Source organism: Cornus florida, unplaced genomic scaffold (genome assembly GCF_030987335.1).
Source record: "Cornus florida cultivar Cherokee Brave unplaced genomic scaffold, ASM3098733v1 CherokeeBrave_3.0.0_Hap2_Chr01, whole genome shotgun sequence".
NCBI lineage: Eukaryota > Viridiplantae > Streptophyta > Magnoliopsida > Cornales > Cornaceae > Cornus > Cornus florida.
In genome coordinates this window covers 52,757,554-52,774,820 of record NW_026775571.1, presented here as the reverse complement: position 1 = coordinate 52,774,820, position 17,267 = coordinate 52,757,554, and the positions used below count along the sequence as shown (strand labels likewise).

The 17,267-nt window shown below is 35.3% G+C and overlaps 1 protein-coding gene across 2 annotated transcripts; it reads left to right on the top strand.

Annotated features, from left to right (window-relative positions):
- Positions 1-1,441: 1,441 nt before the first annotated feature.
- On the top strand, positions 1,442-16,857 carry LOC132296955 (uncharacterized). Of its 2 annotated transcripts, none has more exons than XM_059794883.1 (8): positions 1,442-1,786; positions 3,053-3,148; positions 4,155-4,238; positions 9,886-10,046; positions 14,408-14,525; positions 14,991-15,114; positions 15,821-15,999; positions 16,403-16,857. In XM_059794883.1, the coding sequence occupies exons 1-8, from the start codon at positions 1,532-1,534 to the stop codon at positions 16,640-16,642; spliced, it is 1,257 nt and encodes a 418-aa protein (XP_059650866.1). In that variant the 5' UTR covers positions 1,442-1,531; the 3' UTR covers positions 16,643-16,857. The 2 variants fall into 2 exon arrangements, with proteins under 2 accessions (XP_059650866.1, XP_059650865.1); XM_059794882.1 differs by having other exon boundaries at positions 1,443-1,786; positions 14,991-15,126.
- Positions 16,858-17,267: the final 410 nt, after the last annotated feature.

Genomic DNA, 17,267 nt, shown 5'->3' with positions numbered 1-17,267 from the left:
AATCTGTATTCCCTTGGTCGACCTATTTTGGGACGGGGGAGTAGTAATTATATTCAACAATGATTATGCATTATGTGGATAAATTTCTTATTATTGTGCAATTGTATGTATAGTGATTTCTTACTCATTTGTGGATACTTAGCAGAGCTTACCCTAAAAGGCTCAAAGGAAGAGCGACAAATTCTCTTGGTACCCTCGGGTGTTTTAACCATTGGATTTAATAGGCGAGTCTCACCACCACATCCAATGTGCTATTATAGAATTTCTAGTATATATATATATATATATATATATAAGCTTTGTAGCAGTGAAAAGGAGTGTGTGATCATATAAGTGTGTGTATCGAGTAAAGGACACTTCTGTGCACTTATTTATGAATTATGGGATATTTTGGCCATTTAGTGTTACTGCACAAGGATAATAATGTCATTTGAAATGTTTTAAGGATCAAACTAGTTCCTCATGCAGCTATGTCTACCATATAAGAAAAGAGAGGGATGATTGAAATTTAGGAACAAATCTTCACCTCTATCGAAGACATTGAACAAACCGGTGTTATAAAATAAAATTGGGTTTTAGTTTTTCCAAACACCGCATCATAGATTTCGTCCATTAACGTCAGCACCCATTATGACAGTGGAGAGTAGTATTACAAATTCATAACACTGATTATATTTAAAAATTAAAGGCGTTTCTTGCAAGGGGTTTTGTATCGCTATTTCCAAAAAATTTTAGATCTTAATTTTCAATTTTTTTTAAATAAAAAATTTGCAGCTTAATAAGACCATCTTGAGTTCGATTCTTAGAGGTGCAAAATTTTATGAATTTAAATGATATATGAATCCTGAGAATGATTACATATATCATCATATTAAAAGATTCATTGTTTCAATTAGGGGCGAACGGACTAATTTTTTTAGTTACACAATTCGGTGAGGGATTCATAGACCAAGAATTCATAACATTTTTTTAGCGGGGAGCTAAAAATTAAGGAGGAAAAGGAGCTGTTGCCATAGTCTAGGATGAATTGATTTATCATTGTTTAAAATATTATATTATTTTTTATAAAATTCAATCTGTAATACTAGATTCAATTTTCACCAATTCGTAGAATCGAATTGGTTTAAGTTTAACGCCTAATCGAATTTGATCCGAACCCACCCTTAATTTCAATATTTATAATAATGACAATAACAATATAAATAAATAAAATCGCACCCTAATTTTTTTCACATGAAACATTAAAATAAGCAAGCACTCCCATGGTATATCAAGGCAACAAAGGAAGTACGTACATATTACATGCCCAAAACAGCATAAAAAAGCATAGAAGTGTATAGAGTGGTAACAGATTTGTGCTTCACACGGTCACACGTCACTGACTCATACCCCTTCTCTCTCTCTCTCTCTCTCTATATATATATATATATCTCTCTCTACGGAAAGAAAACATTCGTGGGATAAGTAAATACTATATCAATCAACGGTCTGACTTCCGGGTACAGTAGCAGAACTGATAAGGCAAAAGGGCATGGCCTCGTCTTCCACTTCGCCTGCAATACCTTCCTCTCTCTGCAACAACAACTCCCGTCTGCTCTCTCGCTCTATCTTCTTCGCGCGCCATTTAGGTCTGCAACCTCTCAATGCCAAAAGGAAATTGCTCTCTTCCGCTTCCAAGAAAAAGACCGTCACCGCCATTTTTGCCAAACACGCCGACAAGACCGCGTTGCAGTACAGGAAGGTCGGGGACTCCGACCTTGAAATCAGTGAAATCACTCTCGGAACTGTGAGTGCTTTCTTTGTAAAAATTTACTTGGGGTTTTTTAGAAGTTGTTTATTCTGCGTTTTATGTCTTTTGGAATCAATTTTGGGCTTTGTTGCCAACAATGTGGTCGGAAAATGTGTTCTCTTTTTCATTCCTTATACCAGTTGATACTCACACACCCACGTGAGGAGTCGAAACCTTAGACCTGATGCTTCCTAAGGCACCATGGCCAAGTGACTTACCCACTTAAACCAACCCCATGGGAAAATGTGTTTTCATTTTCGTTTTTCTATTGGTTTCATCACTAGTAGTTTGATTTCATTTAGCATTGTTTTTGCTTTGAATTGTGAGATTGAATTCAAGTATAGAGGTCTCAATTATGCATTGCTAGAGATTTTTTATTTTTTATTTTTTTAAGAATGTTCTGTGTTAATTCCAGCAGAATTGTTTGAATTTCCCTTAGCCTAAGACAGTGGCATGTTTGTAACTTCGTATGTCCCATAAAATATAATTCCCCAATGCATACATGCACAAGACTATCAAGAGGGTCTGTTCACACACTTCCAGTTCTTTTATTTAATGGGCAATTTACAACTGCAAAGGAATGGTGAAATATTGCGAAACACACAATGTAAGGGTATTATGAAATTAACCATGTACCCATTAATTGTGGTTTGCAATCCCATTGTTTCTTGTTGGCTCCATTGATGATTTTAAAGTTGTACCTTCAAATGTTTGTGTTATAAATAGTGAGCAATAAAGTATTCATACGACACCAAATAGGTCATATTTACTATATGAGAGCTTAAGTAATACATATGACCAAGGGTCTAGCCCAAGTAGTACCTCCCCCTCCTCTCATATAATAGGTTCAGAGTTCAAGTCCTCATACTATCAATAATGTATAAAATAGTGGCTTCAAACTTGAATAACAAAAGAAAGTAGATGATACTATCAAAATGACATTTCTGTTTTAGAATTCTTGTGCAAAATAATTATTTTTTGAAATGGAGATTCAAGTGGGAAATGGGAACTAGGACACACCTGAGGGATTTCTAAGTGCCTGAAAGCAGGAAAACCTATGAATTTTTTTTTTTTTTTGAAGATGGGCATTGCATAGGAAAGAACTGGTAATGTTGACTTTATACTAAATCATGAACACGTCGAAGTTCTTTGGTGGTTTGATTCTACAATTTCTTTTTGTTTAATTGTTTTTATTTGTTTTCTCCCCACCTGCATTTTGGGTAATTTTTTGCAAGTCTTGACTTCATGTCTATTATATTTCAGATGACATTTGGGGAACAAAACACAGAAAAAGAGGCTCATGAAATGCTTAATTATGCGTTTGAGCGTGGGATTAACGCTTTAGATACTGCTGAGGCTGTAAGTTCTTCTGCACAATTCAATCATCCCTAGAACTTGCTATCTTTTCAGAAAGGCTTCAAATTATGTAAAATTTAGGGGCCAAAAAAAAAAAAAAAGAATGACAACAATTATATAAGTTTTTGATATATTTTCTTAGTTTGTTTTGTCTTTCTCTGTATGAAACAAACAAGACTTCTATTTAATATTTGAATGGAGATGCAACCAAAATGCAAGGTATTGTTTTGAGAATCTAAAATGAAAGTTTCAGCTAAAAAAACAATAAAAGGAAAGATTACAAGTAATGTAAGTAATAAGTAAGCACTAAATCTAGGATAAAGGAGCTGGAATAACAAAGCTGGGTTTGGTTGGCGTCGGGTCCTCTTCTTCAATGCCTTCTATAGGCTTCTATAATTACTGGGAGTAACTTCTAGTCAGTGCTTCCATTTAACAAAATATGCCAAAGTATTTCACACCTTTTCTGCCATGTGTCTCTTAAGTTCTTGTGTCTGTCACATGTCTCTCGAGTAACTAGCCTAAAACACCATTTTTTGTTACATGTCTTTTGGGATAACTTTCCAAAATCACCTGATTTGAGCTTGTGATAAAGACCCACTCCACAAAAATCGGCCAAAATGTTAGACCAATATACTTAAGTGTAAACAGTTTTATGTTTAAGATTTTTATTCATCAATTTTAGGCAATTTACCGAATACTTGAACCCTCTTAATTGTCCCTTTTGTATGGAAAAGTAAAGCTCTAAGTGTTTCCAATATGGCTTTTGGTTGGGTTGAGTTGAATTAAAATTTTACAATATTTGTAAAATGCACTTTCCTTTCAAATTTCGTCTCGTAAAAAATGTCATTTTACTTGTATATAGTTATTATATAGACCAATTAAAAAAAGACTTCTCTCTATTCTTTGAGCACAAGACATCAAGTTTTTTTTACATATTTTAGATACTGCTAGTCACAGTCAGCAGCTTTGTCATTATTGAGTTTATCTTCTTTTTTTCCCTGTTCCCAAGTATCCAATTCCAATGAAAAAAGAGACGCAAGGAAGAACAGATCTGTATATCGGAAGCTGGCTGAAGTCTCAACCCCGCGATAAGGTACTTTCCATTCATGCTGGATGAGTGGCTAGTAATACGCTTCTCATTTTACCCCCCCTGTAATTGTGAGACCAAACCTGTGACAGACATTCTACAGTACTTCTGCTATAATTGTCTTACGAAAATGCTCCTTAAAAATCTTCAGTTTTATTGAGTGCTTTAAACCCTATATTTTTTTTCCTTGAGTTCCTATATTTTTTTGTTTTGGGCTCTTATACTATCTGAAACAAAAGAGGATGATAACAGTAACTCTGGTTTTCTATGTGATTTTTAAGTTTGAGCATGCACAACATCTGTATTTGTTTATATGTATAAAGAAATGGAAGTTTTATATTCTCTTATGTCTTGAAATAAAACATGTCTGTGGATCTGTATGTTCACCAAAATGTCTTAAAATAAACATTGTTAGGAATATGAGTCATTTGTTGGCAATTACCTATTCGAAACTTGGGTAGTAAATGTGTCAAAGTGTCTTGGTTAGTTTCTTTACAGCCGTTGAAGACATTATTAGAGATTAAAGTTTCATGAAGAACACACCGCAGAACCTGCATACTTAATCACATATTTAGGGCATAGGTAACTAGATCTTAGAAGACCTTAGGTGACCTAGATTTGATCTTGAAAAGGCCTAGAATAATTTCTTAAGTTTGCTTTTCAAAAATAATATTTCGAATTAAAGTATTTTGAGAAGTTTTTAAAAAAGTTTTTATTGAAAAATAATATAGTTTTGTCAATAGGTTGATTGATTGAAGACCTGCAAGCCTCGATTGAAAAATGAACTGATCGAAAGTTTTTTCTGAAAACTAGTGTGCCCAGACTGTCTAACGAAGGCTTGATCGAATCTTTCGGAAACTCAATTTTGGAAATTCTCTCTAATAGAACTGTTGGAAGGATTCTACTTAGTAAATAGTTTGGATCTCTCATTTGGGTTATAAATATTGCATTATTGTTAATGTAGGGAATGGCTTATAAGCCTCTGACCGAGACAAGAGAGAATCTACATTTTTGGCTTATAAGCCTCTCACTGAGACAAAGAGAGAATCTACATTTTTAGAGTGAAAAACCCTTGTTCTCTCAATCTAATGTTTTCATGGTTTAATCGTATGTGATTGAGGGTGCTGCTACAAGGTGTTGATTAAGATCAGCATCAAGAGTGTAATCAACCAATCTAAATCAGGAGCAAAAGAATTGAACAAATTATGGAGAAGCAGATCTTAGGTGACCTAGATTTGATCTTGAAAAGGCCTAGAATAATTTCTTAAGTTTGCTTTTCAAAAATAATATTTCGAATTAAAGTATTTTGAGAAGTTTTTAAAAAAGTTTTTATTGAAAAATAATATAGTTTTGTCAATAGGTTGATTGATTGAAGACCTGCAAGCCTCGATTGAAAAATGAACTGATCGAAAGTTTTTTCTGAAAACTAGTGTGCCCAGACTGTCTAACGAAGGCTTGATCGAATCTTTCGGAAACTCAATTTTGGAAATTCTCTCTAATAGAACTGTTGGAAGGATTCTACTTAGTAAATAGTTTGGATCTCTCATTTGGGTTATACTTATAAGCCTCTGACCGAGACAAGAGAGAATCTACATTTTTGGCTTATAAGCCTCTCACTGAGACAAAGAGAGAATCTACATTTTTAGAGTGAAAAACCCTTGTTCTCTCAATCTAATGTTTTCATGGTTTAATCGTATGTGATTGAGGGTGCTGCTACAAGGTGTTGATTAAGATCAGCATCAAGAGTGTAATCAACCAATCTAAATCAGGAGCAAAAGAATTGAACAAATTATGGAGAAGCAGATCACATGAGGAGTGGACTCGTTGACTGATCAGTCGTAAAAGAATCCAGGGTGATCTAGCTCAAGTGTGAGTTGGGAGGAACTAAGGGATTCTTGGGCAGGCTAATTATATATATATAATTATTCGTAAAAGTTTCAACACTTATCTAAAAAAATTAAAGAAATAACAATATATAGTACGCCAACCATTTTACACTCAACCCTTTTCCCAATTATTTTGAAATTGTACATACATGAATCATATTTCGTCATTTAGCATGTTCTCACTTATTATTTATTATTGAATCGCTAAATTACATGTCGAGCTTATTTGAATTGAGAATTAGTAAAGATGTCGATAATACTTGTTATTAATTTGATAAAAATAGAAAAGTAAAAGAATAGAAAGAACAATAAAAGGATGACAAGCACCAACACTAGAATCACATATGCAAACTTAGTCTAATTTTGGTCGACCTATAACCATAATGTGTTTCATCCTCTGCATAGACTAACTTTGCCTTTGGATAATATGTGACAAGGATAAGTACTTTCTTATTCATGAAAAGTCGAAATTTGAAAAGGCTAATTTCTTATATGTGAAAATGTGCAAAGGTGAGAGTAGGATTTCTAAGATTGTTTTGTATTTCTTTGCTTCTTTCTCAATATTCATAATGTTGGAATAGAGTGTAATATAATAAGCTGACTTGAAAAATAAGTTTCACATGAAAGTTCATAGAACTTTCCTAAAATTAATAAAGAATGGAACTTTTTAACGTAATTTGAAAAGTAGAAAGGATGGAAAAGTTGAAATTTTGACAAATGTTACACGTGCAGACAATGGGCTGTGTGGTGTCATAGTGACACGTTATAAGTGGCACTTGGCATTTTTGAGATGCTTGTTAACAATAAATACAAATGACCCCCTTCCGTTAACTAACTGTTAAAACGTCAAAAAAATATTTATTTAACGATTGAGCTGCACTTTAGCTTGTGTGGAAAGACGTTAATAACCTTGCATGGTACTATGAAATTACAAGAATATCCAAACACCATTATCATCTCTCTCTCCTCTTCTCGGTGAAACCCACTTTGAGTATGTTTAAAAGCATCTCTCTCTCCTTGGTGAAACCCGTTTTGGTTCTGTTCAAAAGCATCACCACCATGGGAGGTGGCAACCACCACCTTCTGCTGTCAATACCTCGGATTAGATTTCCAAGCACCAAATCAAATTACCCCAAATTAAAGTCAATGCTTTTGACTCCTAAACCAAAACCATATATGCATTAAATTGCAATTGAAAAAGCATATTGTTGATTGAATTTGAAACCTGTAGTAAACATAACAATGCCTCCGCACCAACACCTCTACGCCCAGCAAATATGATAAAACATGTGTAAACGATCTAATCGGAACCCAATGCTATGATATAGAGTCGTGCAAGGTCTACTGATCTAGACCTAGAGGGGGGTGAATAGGTCTTGTAGAACAAATTAAATTTCTTTTATTTTCCTCTGGTTTCAACCTGAATTACTACTGAATAAGCAAAAATAAAACAATTTATACAATATCAGCAGTGCATGCAAATAATATAAAAATAAAGCAATGACAATGGACACCGGATTTTTACGTTATAAACTCAACGAGAGTTAAAAACCACGGGATCTAGTCTCGCAAACAAATCCACTATCAAGAAAGTGATTTTTATGTTAGTACCCTCGAACCTTTAGTTTCTTTTAGACACAATTGAACAACAAATCTTCAGTCACTGTCGAGGATCTCGGGTGGTTCCTTTGCTTGTTTACAACATTCACTCCTCACGAATCTGCTTCTTTAGTGATCAGCCTCAGTCACTAGTCGGCCAGTTGACAATCTGGTATGGATTGCATAGGATGTGTTAAATGATCTTGTATAAGCGCAAGAACGGATGTATCAGCACATATAACAACTATTCACCAACTTGCTAATGTATATGATAAATGTCGAAAACAAAGATGCACTTGTGAACTCACAAGAAATCTCTCATAAATCTGTATGAGTGATTTGTTTTCAGAGATGAAGCACGTGTGTTTTTAAATAAAAATAATCTCAATGCGTTCTATCTGGTATTCTCTTAGAAGATAGGTATTTATATGCGACCAAGAGATGTGTTTTAATTAAAATTAACAACAGAGTGTAAGTCCTTTTAGAACAATGGAGAATCGACCTTGTCGATCGATCGAGAGAAGCATCGACGATTCCAGTGAGTCTCGATTGATATGTCGATCGATCAAGAATCTTGCAGGAACTGATACTAACGAAAAGTTTTGAGAATTTATTTTTCATTTAAATACACATGCATATTTGGAGTCAAAATAAATTTAGAAAATTTCAAAATTAAGATGCCAGGTATATGCAATGCATGGCCATATTTGTGAGCGTGCATCATAGTCTACCTTTATATCCTTGTTGTAGAAGATTACCAATTTGTCCTTTGTTGTAGCTTGATAGTCAACTTGGTGGTAATTACACAACTCACTTTTGACAAATTTCTAACTAACTGGAAATTAAAACAAAAATACAATGAATATGTTTTGACCTACAAAATTAGTCAACTTAGTCCTATTGACCAAACAAAATCACCATGAAGGGTTTCAATTTTGGCCTTCAGTTCATGCTCTAGTTTGTTGCTGGTTTTGGTTTTAAATGAAGGCCACGGGAATTGGTAGTGGTTGACAGTGGGGATTGGGTTAACTGGTGGTGGTTTGAACAATTTATTGGCTCCCTCTCTCTCTCTCTATATATATACATATATATATATATACACAGACACATTTATTAGTTTGATGAGTCTAATGCATTTAAATTTTCAATCTTCTTCCTCATTAAATAAAACCAAATTGTTGAGGATTACCCTATTGCTGTCCATAAGGAGATGAGATTAGCAAATCTCAGTTTTCGATTACATCAGGCATTTTCTTCTTTCTTCATTGTTGATGTTGACCATTAATTGTGTTCATTGATGGTGGTGGTTCTGATGGAAGAGTGGAGGCTGCAGGTCGAGCAGAATGTAGAGAGAGAGAGAGAGAGTGAGAGAGAGTGGAGGCGACACCACTAAGAGAAGAAAAGTGTGAGAGGAGAGAGATAGAGGTGATGGTGGCGGGGGTTTGGAGATGCAAAGGTGGTGGTGGTTATGGAGGAAACGCCGAAGCCTCATTCTTAAACCATTTTCAAGGAGAGACATAAAGCCAAAAAAAAAAAAATCATAGAGAGAATCTGCATTGCTTTCTCATGGAAGGTTTCAAATCTAAGTTGTGTGGAGCACAGCAGAGCTAGAACTACAATGGACACAAACCTGCATTTCAAAGTCTCCAGAGCTCAAATGTTATAGTGCTTCTCATGCACATCCACAGAAATGCAGCTGGAGATTGTTAAAGATGTGAAGTTAAAGAAAGGCAGAAAGGCAATGACCAAGTTTCAGAGGAAGAAAAGGGTGTTTAATGATGACACATCTGCATGATTTTTTTCATTAAATAATATTAAATAAAATACGGGTATAAAGGAAATTTCATACTATATTTTGACGTTTGTAGGCTTACTAACGACCACAAGGAAGGTTAGTGTAATTAACGCCATTTTGTTATGCCATGTGTAATTTGACCTAACCTTTACCCTAATTTTAATATCCAAGTTTCAGTGTTGGATTTCTTAATTTTTAAAAATTTCATGAATCTGAATGGTTTGTCTTATTTTGCATATTTGAACTCTGAACCTTTATGAAGTTGAAACAGCCTTTTTAATCAATGAATCATAATAGTGGAAGAAGACTTCACAGATGTTGCAGTTTTGATTTCATGAAAGTGACATAATGCATCATTTTGCTTACTGCTTAGGTTATTTTGGCTACAAAAGTATGTGGTTATTCAGAGCGTTCAAGTTACTTGCGTGACAATGCAAAAGTTTTGAGGGTTGATGCTGCTAATATTAAAGAAAGTGTAGAAAAGAGCCTTAAGCGTCTCAACACTGATTACATTGATCTATTGCAGATACATTGGTAAGTCTTCATAACTACAGTCAATTCCAAAAGCTTGGATTGTGTGGATCACCTTTTTACCTGATTGCTGATTCACCTCAAGCTATATCAATTCTTCCATTTTGAATTTCTCCCATTGATTATATTTTTTGCTAATATCACAAACTTCACACTCGTAAACTTCCAGTATATTACGTTTTCACGAGGACAGAAAATGTAGTAGAGGAATGTTTTAGTGAGGTATTTTTATTAGTTTTTCTTGATATTTCTTATACACACACACACACACACACACACACATATACACACACACACATACATATATAGGTAAGATATTTAGGAAAAAATAAAAAGAAAATATTGTTTCTCAATGGAAATTGTTAATAATTTTTTGTTTTTGAAAATGTTTTGTTGAAACAATCACAATTGATACCAACAAATTTGAGACATATATGATGCGCACGTACACTAGGACAATGGGCAAGGATAAATAAAATTAGGGTTAATATTTATTTCTATTTTTTTTTTTTTTCATATTTATCTTTTTTGGAGACCTGTTTTTCATTATAATATTTATTAATTTGGATTCCTTAGGGTTTGCCTATGATCTTCTGCATATATAGGGCTTTCTATACTAGGAATTGGACGTTTTGAAAACTGATTGAGATTGTTGATTACTAATGCAAACTGATCGAGGAATTGGCGCTCTCTTTTCATTCTAAATCAGATTGGTGTAACATTCCAAGAAAATGTTTTTGCCAATCACTTTACACAGCAAATCTAAGCAAAATACCCATTCTGCAGCAGACCCAACATAGAGTTTAGCCGCAAACCCGTTGTTTCCAAATGCACAAACAAACCATAAACCAACCATCTCTATCATCTGCCATCGTCAACCACCATCAGTAATAACCAGTAACAAGTACCCATTGTCTATAACCAAAGACTAGCTGTTAATGCCAGCAGCATTACTAGCCTTCCTCGTCCTTGTTTATTGTTGAGCTAGCCATCTTCTTCATCTCTAGCCACAAGGCATTATGCCCTTGTTGTCACTGTGACATCGCGGTGTCTTGGCCATTCCTAGACCACCTTTATTGCAAAGCCCAAACCACCATTGTGTTGTCCCACCGTCCTCGCATTGCATCATCAGAAATTTCAACGCTCTACTACTATTACAAACCTGTTGTAGGAGCACCACCGTTGAAGTCATTCAGCGCTGCTTGCCTTAGTGCGTTGGCGGTGACCTGTTGTTGCTCGTCGCCAATCACTAGTCCTCATCAATTTACAGTTGTCGTCTCAACTTGGGGTGTTGGCTTGCTGCAGAAAGAATGGAATTAGAGCAGGAGATATATACCCACACTTGATCGAAATTTATTTCGGCCCAACTTACCTTCCAAACTTTTGCTTCACTGTAAGTCCATATTTGGTCCAAATTTGAACAAATTATTCTTGAAGCTTGCTTTTGGACCAAATGGCATTCCTATTAAGGTTTGGGAGTGTTTATGGGATGATGATGTGTCTTGACTAACAAAGTTGTTTAATAAGATAAAATGAACTAAGAAAATGCTTGATGAGTGGAACAAAAGTATTTTAGTACCTATATATTAAAAGAAAATGAATATACGAAGTTGTACTAATTATTTTTATATTAAATTAATAAGTCACACTATTAAACTTTGGGAGAGATTGATTAATCACTTAATCACTAAGATGGAAGACTGAAGTATTAGAAAATCAACTTGGATTTATCTTTGGGAGGTTAATGATGGAGGTTATTTCCTTATTGAGGATACTAATGCAAAGATATATGGAGAAGAAGAAAAATCTCCAAACCATTTTTATTGATTTAGAGAAAGCTTATGGCAGGGTACTTGGGCATCTAATATGGACAATTGTAGAAAAGAAATGGATTCCAAAGATATATATTGACTTATTAAAGGACATATATGATGAAAGTGTGACTATCATTAGAACGATTGTAGGGGGAATAAGTGAATTTCCAATAACTGTAGTATTGCATCAAAGATCTGTGTTAAGCCCTTATCTTCTTGTCTTAGTTATAGATGAACTGGTGAGACACGTTCAGAATGAGATTCCATAGTGTTTGTTAATAATATTATTTTAATTGATGAAACTTTAGAAGGGGTAAGCAATAAATTAGTGCTGTGTTTGGTGTGCAGGAATGGAATGGAATGCCCATTCCAACCATTCATTTGTTTGGTATGCAATTTAAAGTGGGAATGGCCATTCCATTGGAATGAAAATCCATTCCACAACTAAACCTATATAATGACCATTCCATTCCCAAGTAAATTTTTTTAAAAAATCAACTTCCTAAAAAATCCTCATGTTCAAGTCCAAAAACCACCACTACCTTCCACTACAACCACCTCCGCCTTTCACCACCACCACCACTACCACCACCTTTCACCACCGACACCGCCTTCCTTTGCCGCAACCACCACCACTGTCGCCACCGCTATGCCATAACCTTTCACCATCACCATTGCCATCGCCATCGCCAACGCTATCGCCTTCCACTGCCTCCACCTTCCACCGCCAACGCTACCATCACCTTTTACCACCGCCACTACCTTCCACCACCGCCACCTCCATCGCCTTTCACCACTGCCACCGCCTTCCACCACCACTACTGCCACCGCCACCTTTCACCACTGCCACCGCATTTCACCACCGCTATTACCACTACCACCGCCTTCCATCGCCACCACCACCACCATCACTACCACCTTTCACCACCACCACTGCCACTACCGCCGCCACCTTTCACCATCGGCATCACCTTCCACCACCACCGTGACCACCACCACCACCACCTCCACTGCCTTCCACCGCCACCACAGTCACCTCCATTGGCTTCCGCCACCGCCACCTACACGACTATCTCCTTCCACCACCACCACCACACTATTGCCACTGCTTTCCATCACCACTATCTTCCACCATTGCCACCGCCGCCGCCTTCCAACACCACCACCTACACCACTGCCGATTTCCACCAATACTACCATTGTCACCGCCATCTGCCACCGCCACTGCCACCATTTATTTTAAAAAAATTTATAGAAAAATGTCATTTTGTTAATTTAATTTATTTGTTACTAAGAGGGATATTTTTGAGAACTCAATTTGAAATATATTCCATTCTAAATTTAAAATTGTCCAACCAAACACTAAAATGGTTATTGTCATTCTATTCCTACACATTTCATATTTACAACCAAACAATAGAATGAGAATGACCATTCCATTCCATTCCTGCACACCAAACACAGCATAAAGGTTTGGAGGGAAGCCCTAGAATTAGAATGATTTGAGACAAGCAGGAATAAAACTGAAATTATGGATTGTAACTTTAGTAAATATAGAAATACAAATTGGGATGTACTAAAGATTGAGGATCAAGATATACCAAAACTTTATATGACCACAGATCTATCCTCCAAAACAACAAATCTATAAGCTCTAAATTATTATCCTACACAACAAGGCATTCCAGTAAATGAAGACTCGTGTCTTCCACTTTAATGGAAGTTTAAAACTTATTTAGATTTCTTAATTTTTTTTTCACATTTTTGGATTGATTTAAGTTATTTTATCAATAGTATTCTAGGCCACTTGTTTGAAGTTACGCTAAAAATAATTTATTGGTGATCTATTTTGAAGAGTCCCGTGAAGATCTTTATCCCTACCAATTTGTATTCTTGTGACACTCTGACTATGATGTTTTTTTAACTTGTTTAATTTTGAAACCTCTCATGTTGAAGTGTATCTATGGTCATAAAAGGTAGTGAAAAGGTACAAATTAGTAGTCATTTCTCATTGATGGCAATGTAAATCCAATATAAAGTTCATCACTATATTAAAATCATATTTATAAGGTCAACAGAATATATTGCAAATAATTAAAAATCAATTTTAAAACTTCTTGGGGTAGGAACAAGTGTTTTTTTCAATATTTTGTGGGATTTCCACAACCGAAGAATAATTATCGTTCCAGTATCCATGTCCTTCTTAATGTCTATTAGACTCTGCATCCGCACCACCATGATCATAACTGTCACAGTGATTGTTACTTAGATTTAAAGCTATGATTGATCTCAGTAACCAAACACATCGACCCTTTTTTTTTTTTTTCAAAGTTTTTAGTAGGAAAGCCTGCAAGTGCTCTCTCTTTCAGCTGCGTGGACAGTGAGAGCTTCTCAAAGCACATGAGAGTCTCTCCATCCTATGAATAAAAGTGAGAGCTCACCTTGAGAAAGCTCTCCTGATAGCATTGCTCTTTCTATCAATGGAAATGTAATTCAGACATAATGGAATGCCTTGTTGTACTAGGATAATAATTTACTGCTTTGATTCAGGCCAGACCGCTATGTGGCATTGTTTGGCGAATTTTCTTATGACCCATCAAAATGGAGGCCTAGTGTGCCATTCGTAGAGCAGCTCAGGGCATTGCAGCAACTTATTGATGAAGGGAAGGTAATACTTTGTTTAACTAAAATTATGCCTCTGGTTCTCCTTGATGTCAACTTCTAAAATTCTGAAAGAGTGGTAAATGAGATGAACAGAGTAGAAACAATGTTCTGAGCTACTAAACCTGTTTAGAAAATAATTAAACACAATCTGTAAAACATGAGAATCCTTGATTCTGCTTGCACAGCTACTAGTGGCAATTGCATATAACAAATTTATATTTTCCTGGCTCACATTTAATTTAAAAGAATAATGTATTTCAAGAGCCATGAGTCTTCAAATTTTTAGTTTCCAACAAATGAACAAATAGTCAATGAACTTCAGAAGTTAAGAGGTCCTGTAATTTTTATAACTTTAAAAAAAAAAAAATGGAACACACACAACAACAACTAAATCTGGCTAATTGTGGACATTCTGTGCAATATCATTATATTATTGAGGTGATATGGAAGGCATAGAAATTTATTTTAGGTACGCAATATCGGTGTTTCCAATGAAACTTCATATGGGGTGATGGAGTTTGTTCACACTGCAAAAGTCGAAGGACTACCAAAGATCGTCAGCATCCAAAATAACTACAGTCTGCTAGTTAGATGTAAGTTTGAAGGTAAGTTCTTTCCCCATCTAATTTGTTTCACTATTAAATTTGAAAAGGAAGCTGTTCTTGTGAAATTTTGAGCTTCAAACATTATTCTTGTTATTTTTCTTCTCATAGATATCTCAAATTTAGTAATGATGTATAAAATCTTCCTCTTTCTTGCTGTAAACTAATGAGCAAGGAAAAAAATAAAAAATCTTCCTCCTCCTTGCAGCTACTATTTAGAACAATTTCCTCTTTCTTGGAATCAGTATCTATATACTTGGTTGTACAACAAGATAGTACAACAAGATACTCCTACAAGCATGGCATCTTTTGTAATTGCTTCATCATCACTGAGGCTATTTGGCATGCAATAGTTGTATAACACTTTTAAAAGTTAAGTCTCCTATATTGCCACCCAACACATATCCTCAGAATGTATTTGCACTTTTGGGGATTTTAAAACCAAGGTGCCAATTATGGCCATTGATCTCAGGTTGTTTAGATGATGATCCAAGGTCTCTTTTTATCTCCTCTTAACATTATCATTATTCAGTCTCAATAATCTCTGCAATACTAAAAACTACAACTCAATTTCCATTGAACTGCTGGCTCACATCCAAGCCACTAATGAGAATGATATTGAGGACTTAGATTTTGAATGGTGCGACTCCAAAAGTATGGACAACGCTTATATATTCACTAATTTGGTTCTTTGCAGTTGACCTTGTTGAAGTGTGCCATCCGAACAATTGCAATATTGGCTTACTTGCATATTCCCCATTGGGTGGTGGATCATTGTCGGGAAAGTATATAGACATAGATTCTGAAGCTGCAAAAAAAGGGAGGCTCAACCTTTTCCCTGGCTACATGGAAAGATATAACAGATCTATAGCCAAGGTATGTTACTATCTGAATCTTACCCATGGTGGTAAAAAGTGTGCACTTGAAAATGAGTATTTTGCAAATCTACCCAAATGATAAGAACCTTCAGGGCCGGCATCCATAATCTCAAAAGAACACACATCTTTATGACAGTTGGAAAAACACGAATTCTTTACACATGCAGTTGTATATGTTTCAAAATTTCGATGTTACCATAGAAACTAGTAAAACTTTGAGTCCGTGACACATTAACCATGGATCAATATGTTCCATGTGGAGCAGTAGTTTGTTGAAAGAATTGCTCCATCATTTTTCTTCATTTTGAATTTTTTGCCAGCTCCCACTGTTGACCTACAAGTGAAAATATACACGAGTACCCATCTGACGCCGAGGCTGATATGTTTTTGTTGAATCACAGGAAGCAACAATACAATATATTGAATTGGCTCGGAAACACGGACTGACTCTGGTTCAGTTAGCGCTTGGATTTGCCCGTGACCGTCCATTTATGACAAGTTCAATTATTGGTGCAACTTCTGTCAACCAATTAAAAGAAGACATCGACGCTTTTGTAGCGACTGAGCGGCCATTACCACCCGAAGTGATGGAAGATATTGAGAATGTTTTCAAGAGATACAAGGATCCAGCAATTCTCTAGGAATTAATTCCTAGATGATGTGCATGTATTTCATTTTTTTGATCTGTATATTATAAATAATTATGTCAATGTGAATTTTGTATCCTCTTACACAAAGGATGTTTAATTAAGTTCACATTATCGCTGTTAGGAAAATTGGTGCAAATGGTTCAATCGGTTTGGATCTTGTTGAATTTTCTTTCATTATTTAGATTTATATAGAGTATGTTAATATTTGTTGGGCTTGAAGTGTTTGAAGGGATTTTCTGGGAATTCCCAAATTGTATGGATGTGAAAGATTGTATGTGTTTACTTGTTAAAATTTGTATGTTGTTTTACTTGTTAAAATAAAATTTCTTGTTATGACGTAAAATTACTATCGGTGGAGGTCATCTAAAATGACGAATAAAAATCTTCGCACTTAACAATAAATGGTTGAATAACATTTTTTGCATTTTATGCAAAGTTTGGTTGGAGGGATGAAAATTTTGATTGAAGGGAGAGGGATGGGCGAGGCATCTTCCGAGAAAGGAAAGTCAGAGAATTTTAGTAGGCTTTAAAAAGTTATTTAGCAAATAATTAAAGGTTAAAATTGGTATTACAATTTTTTTTTTTTTTTTATTCTTTGTTTCACTTCTCTCTTCCC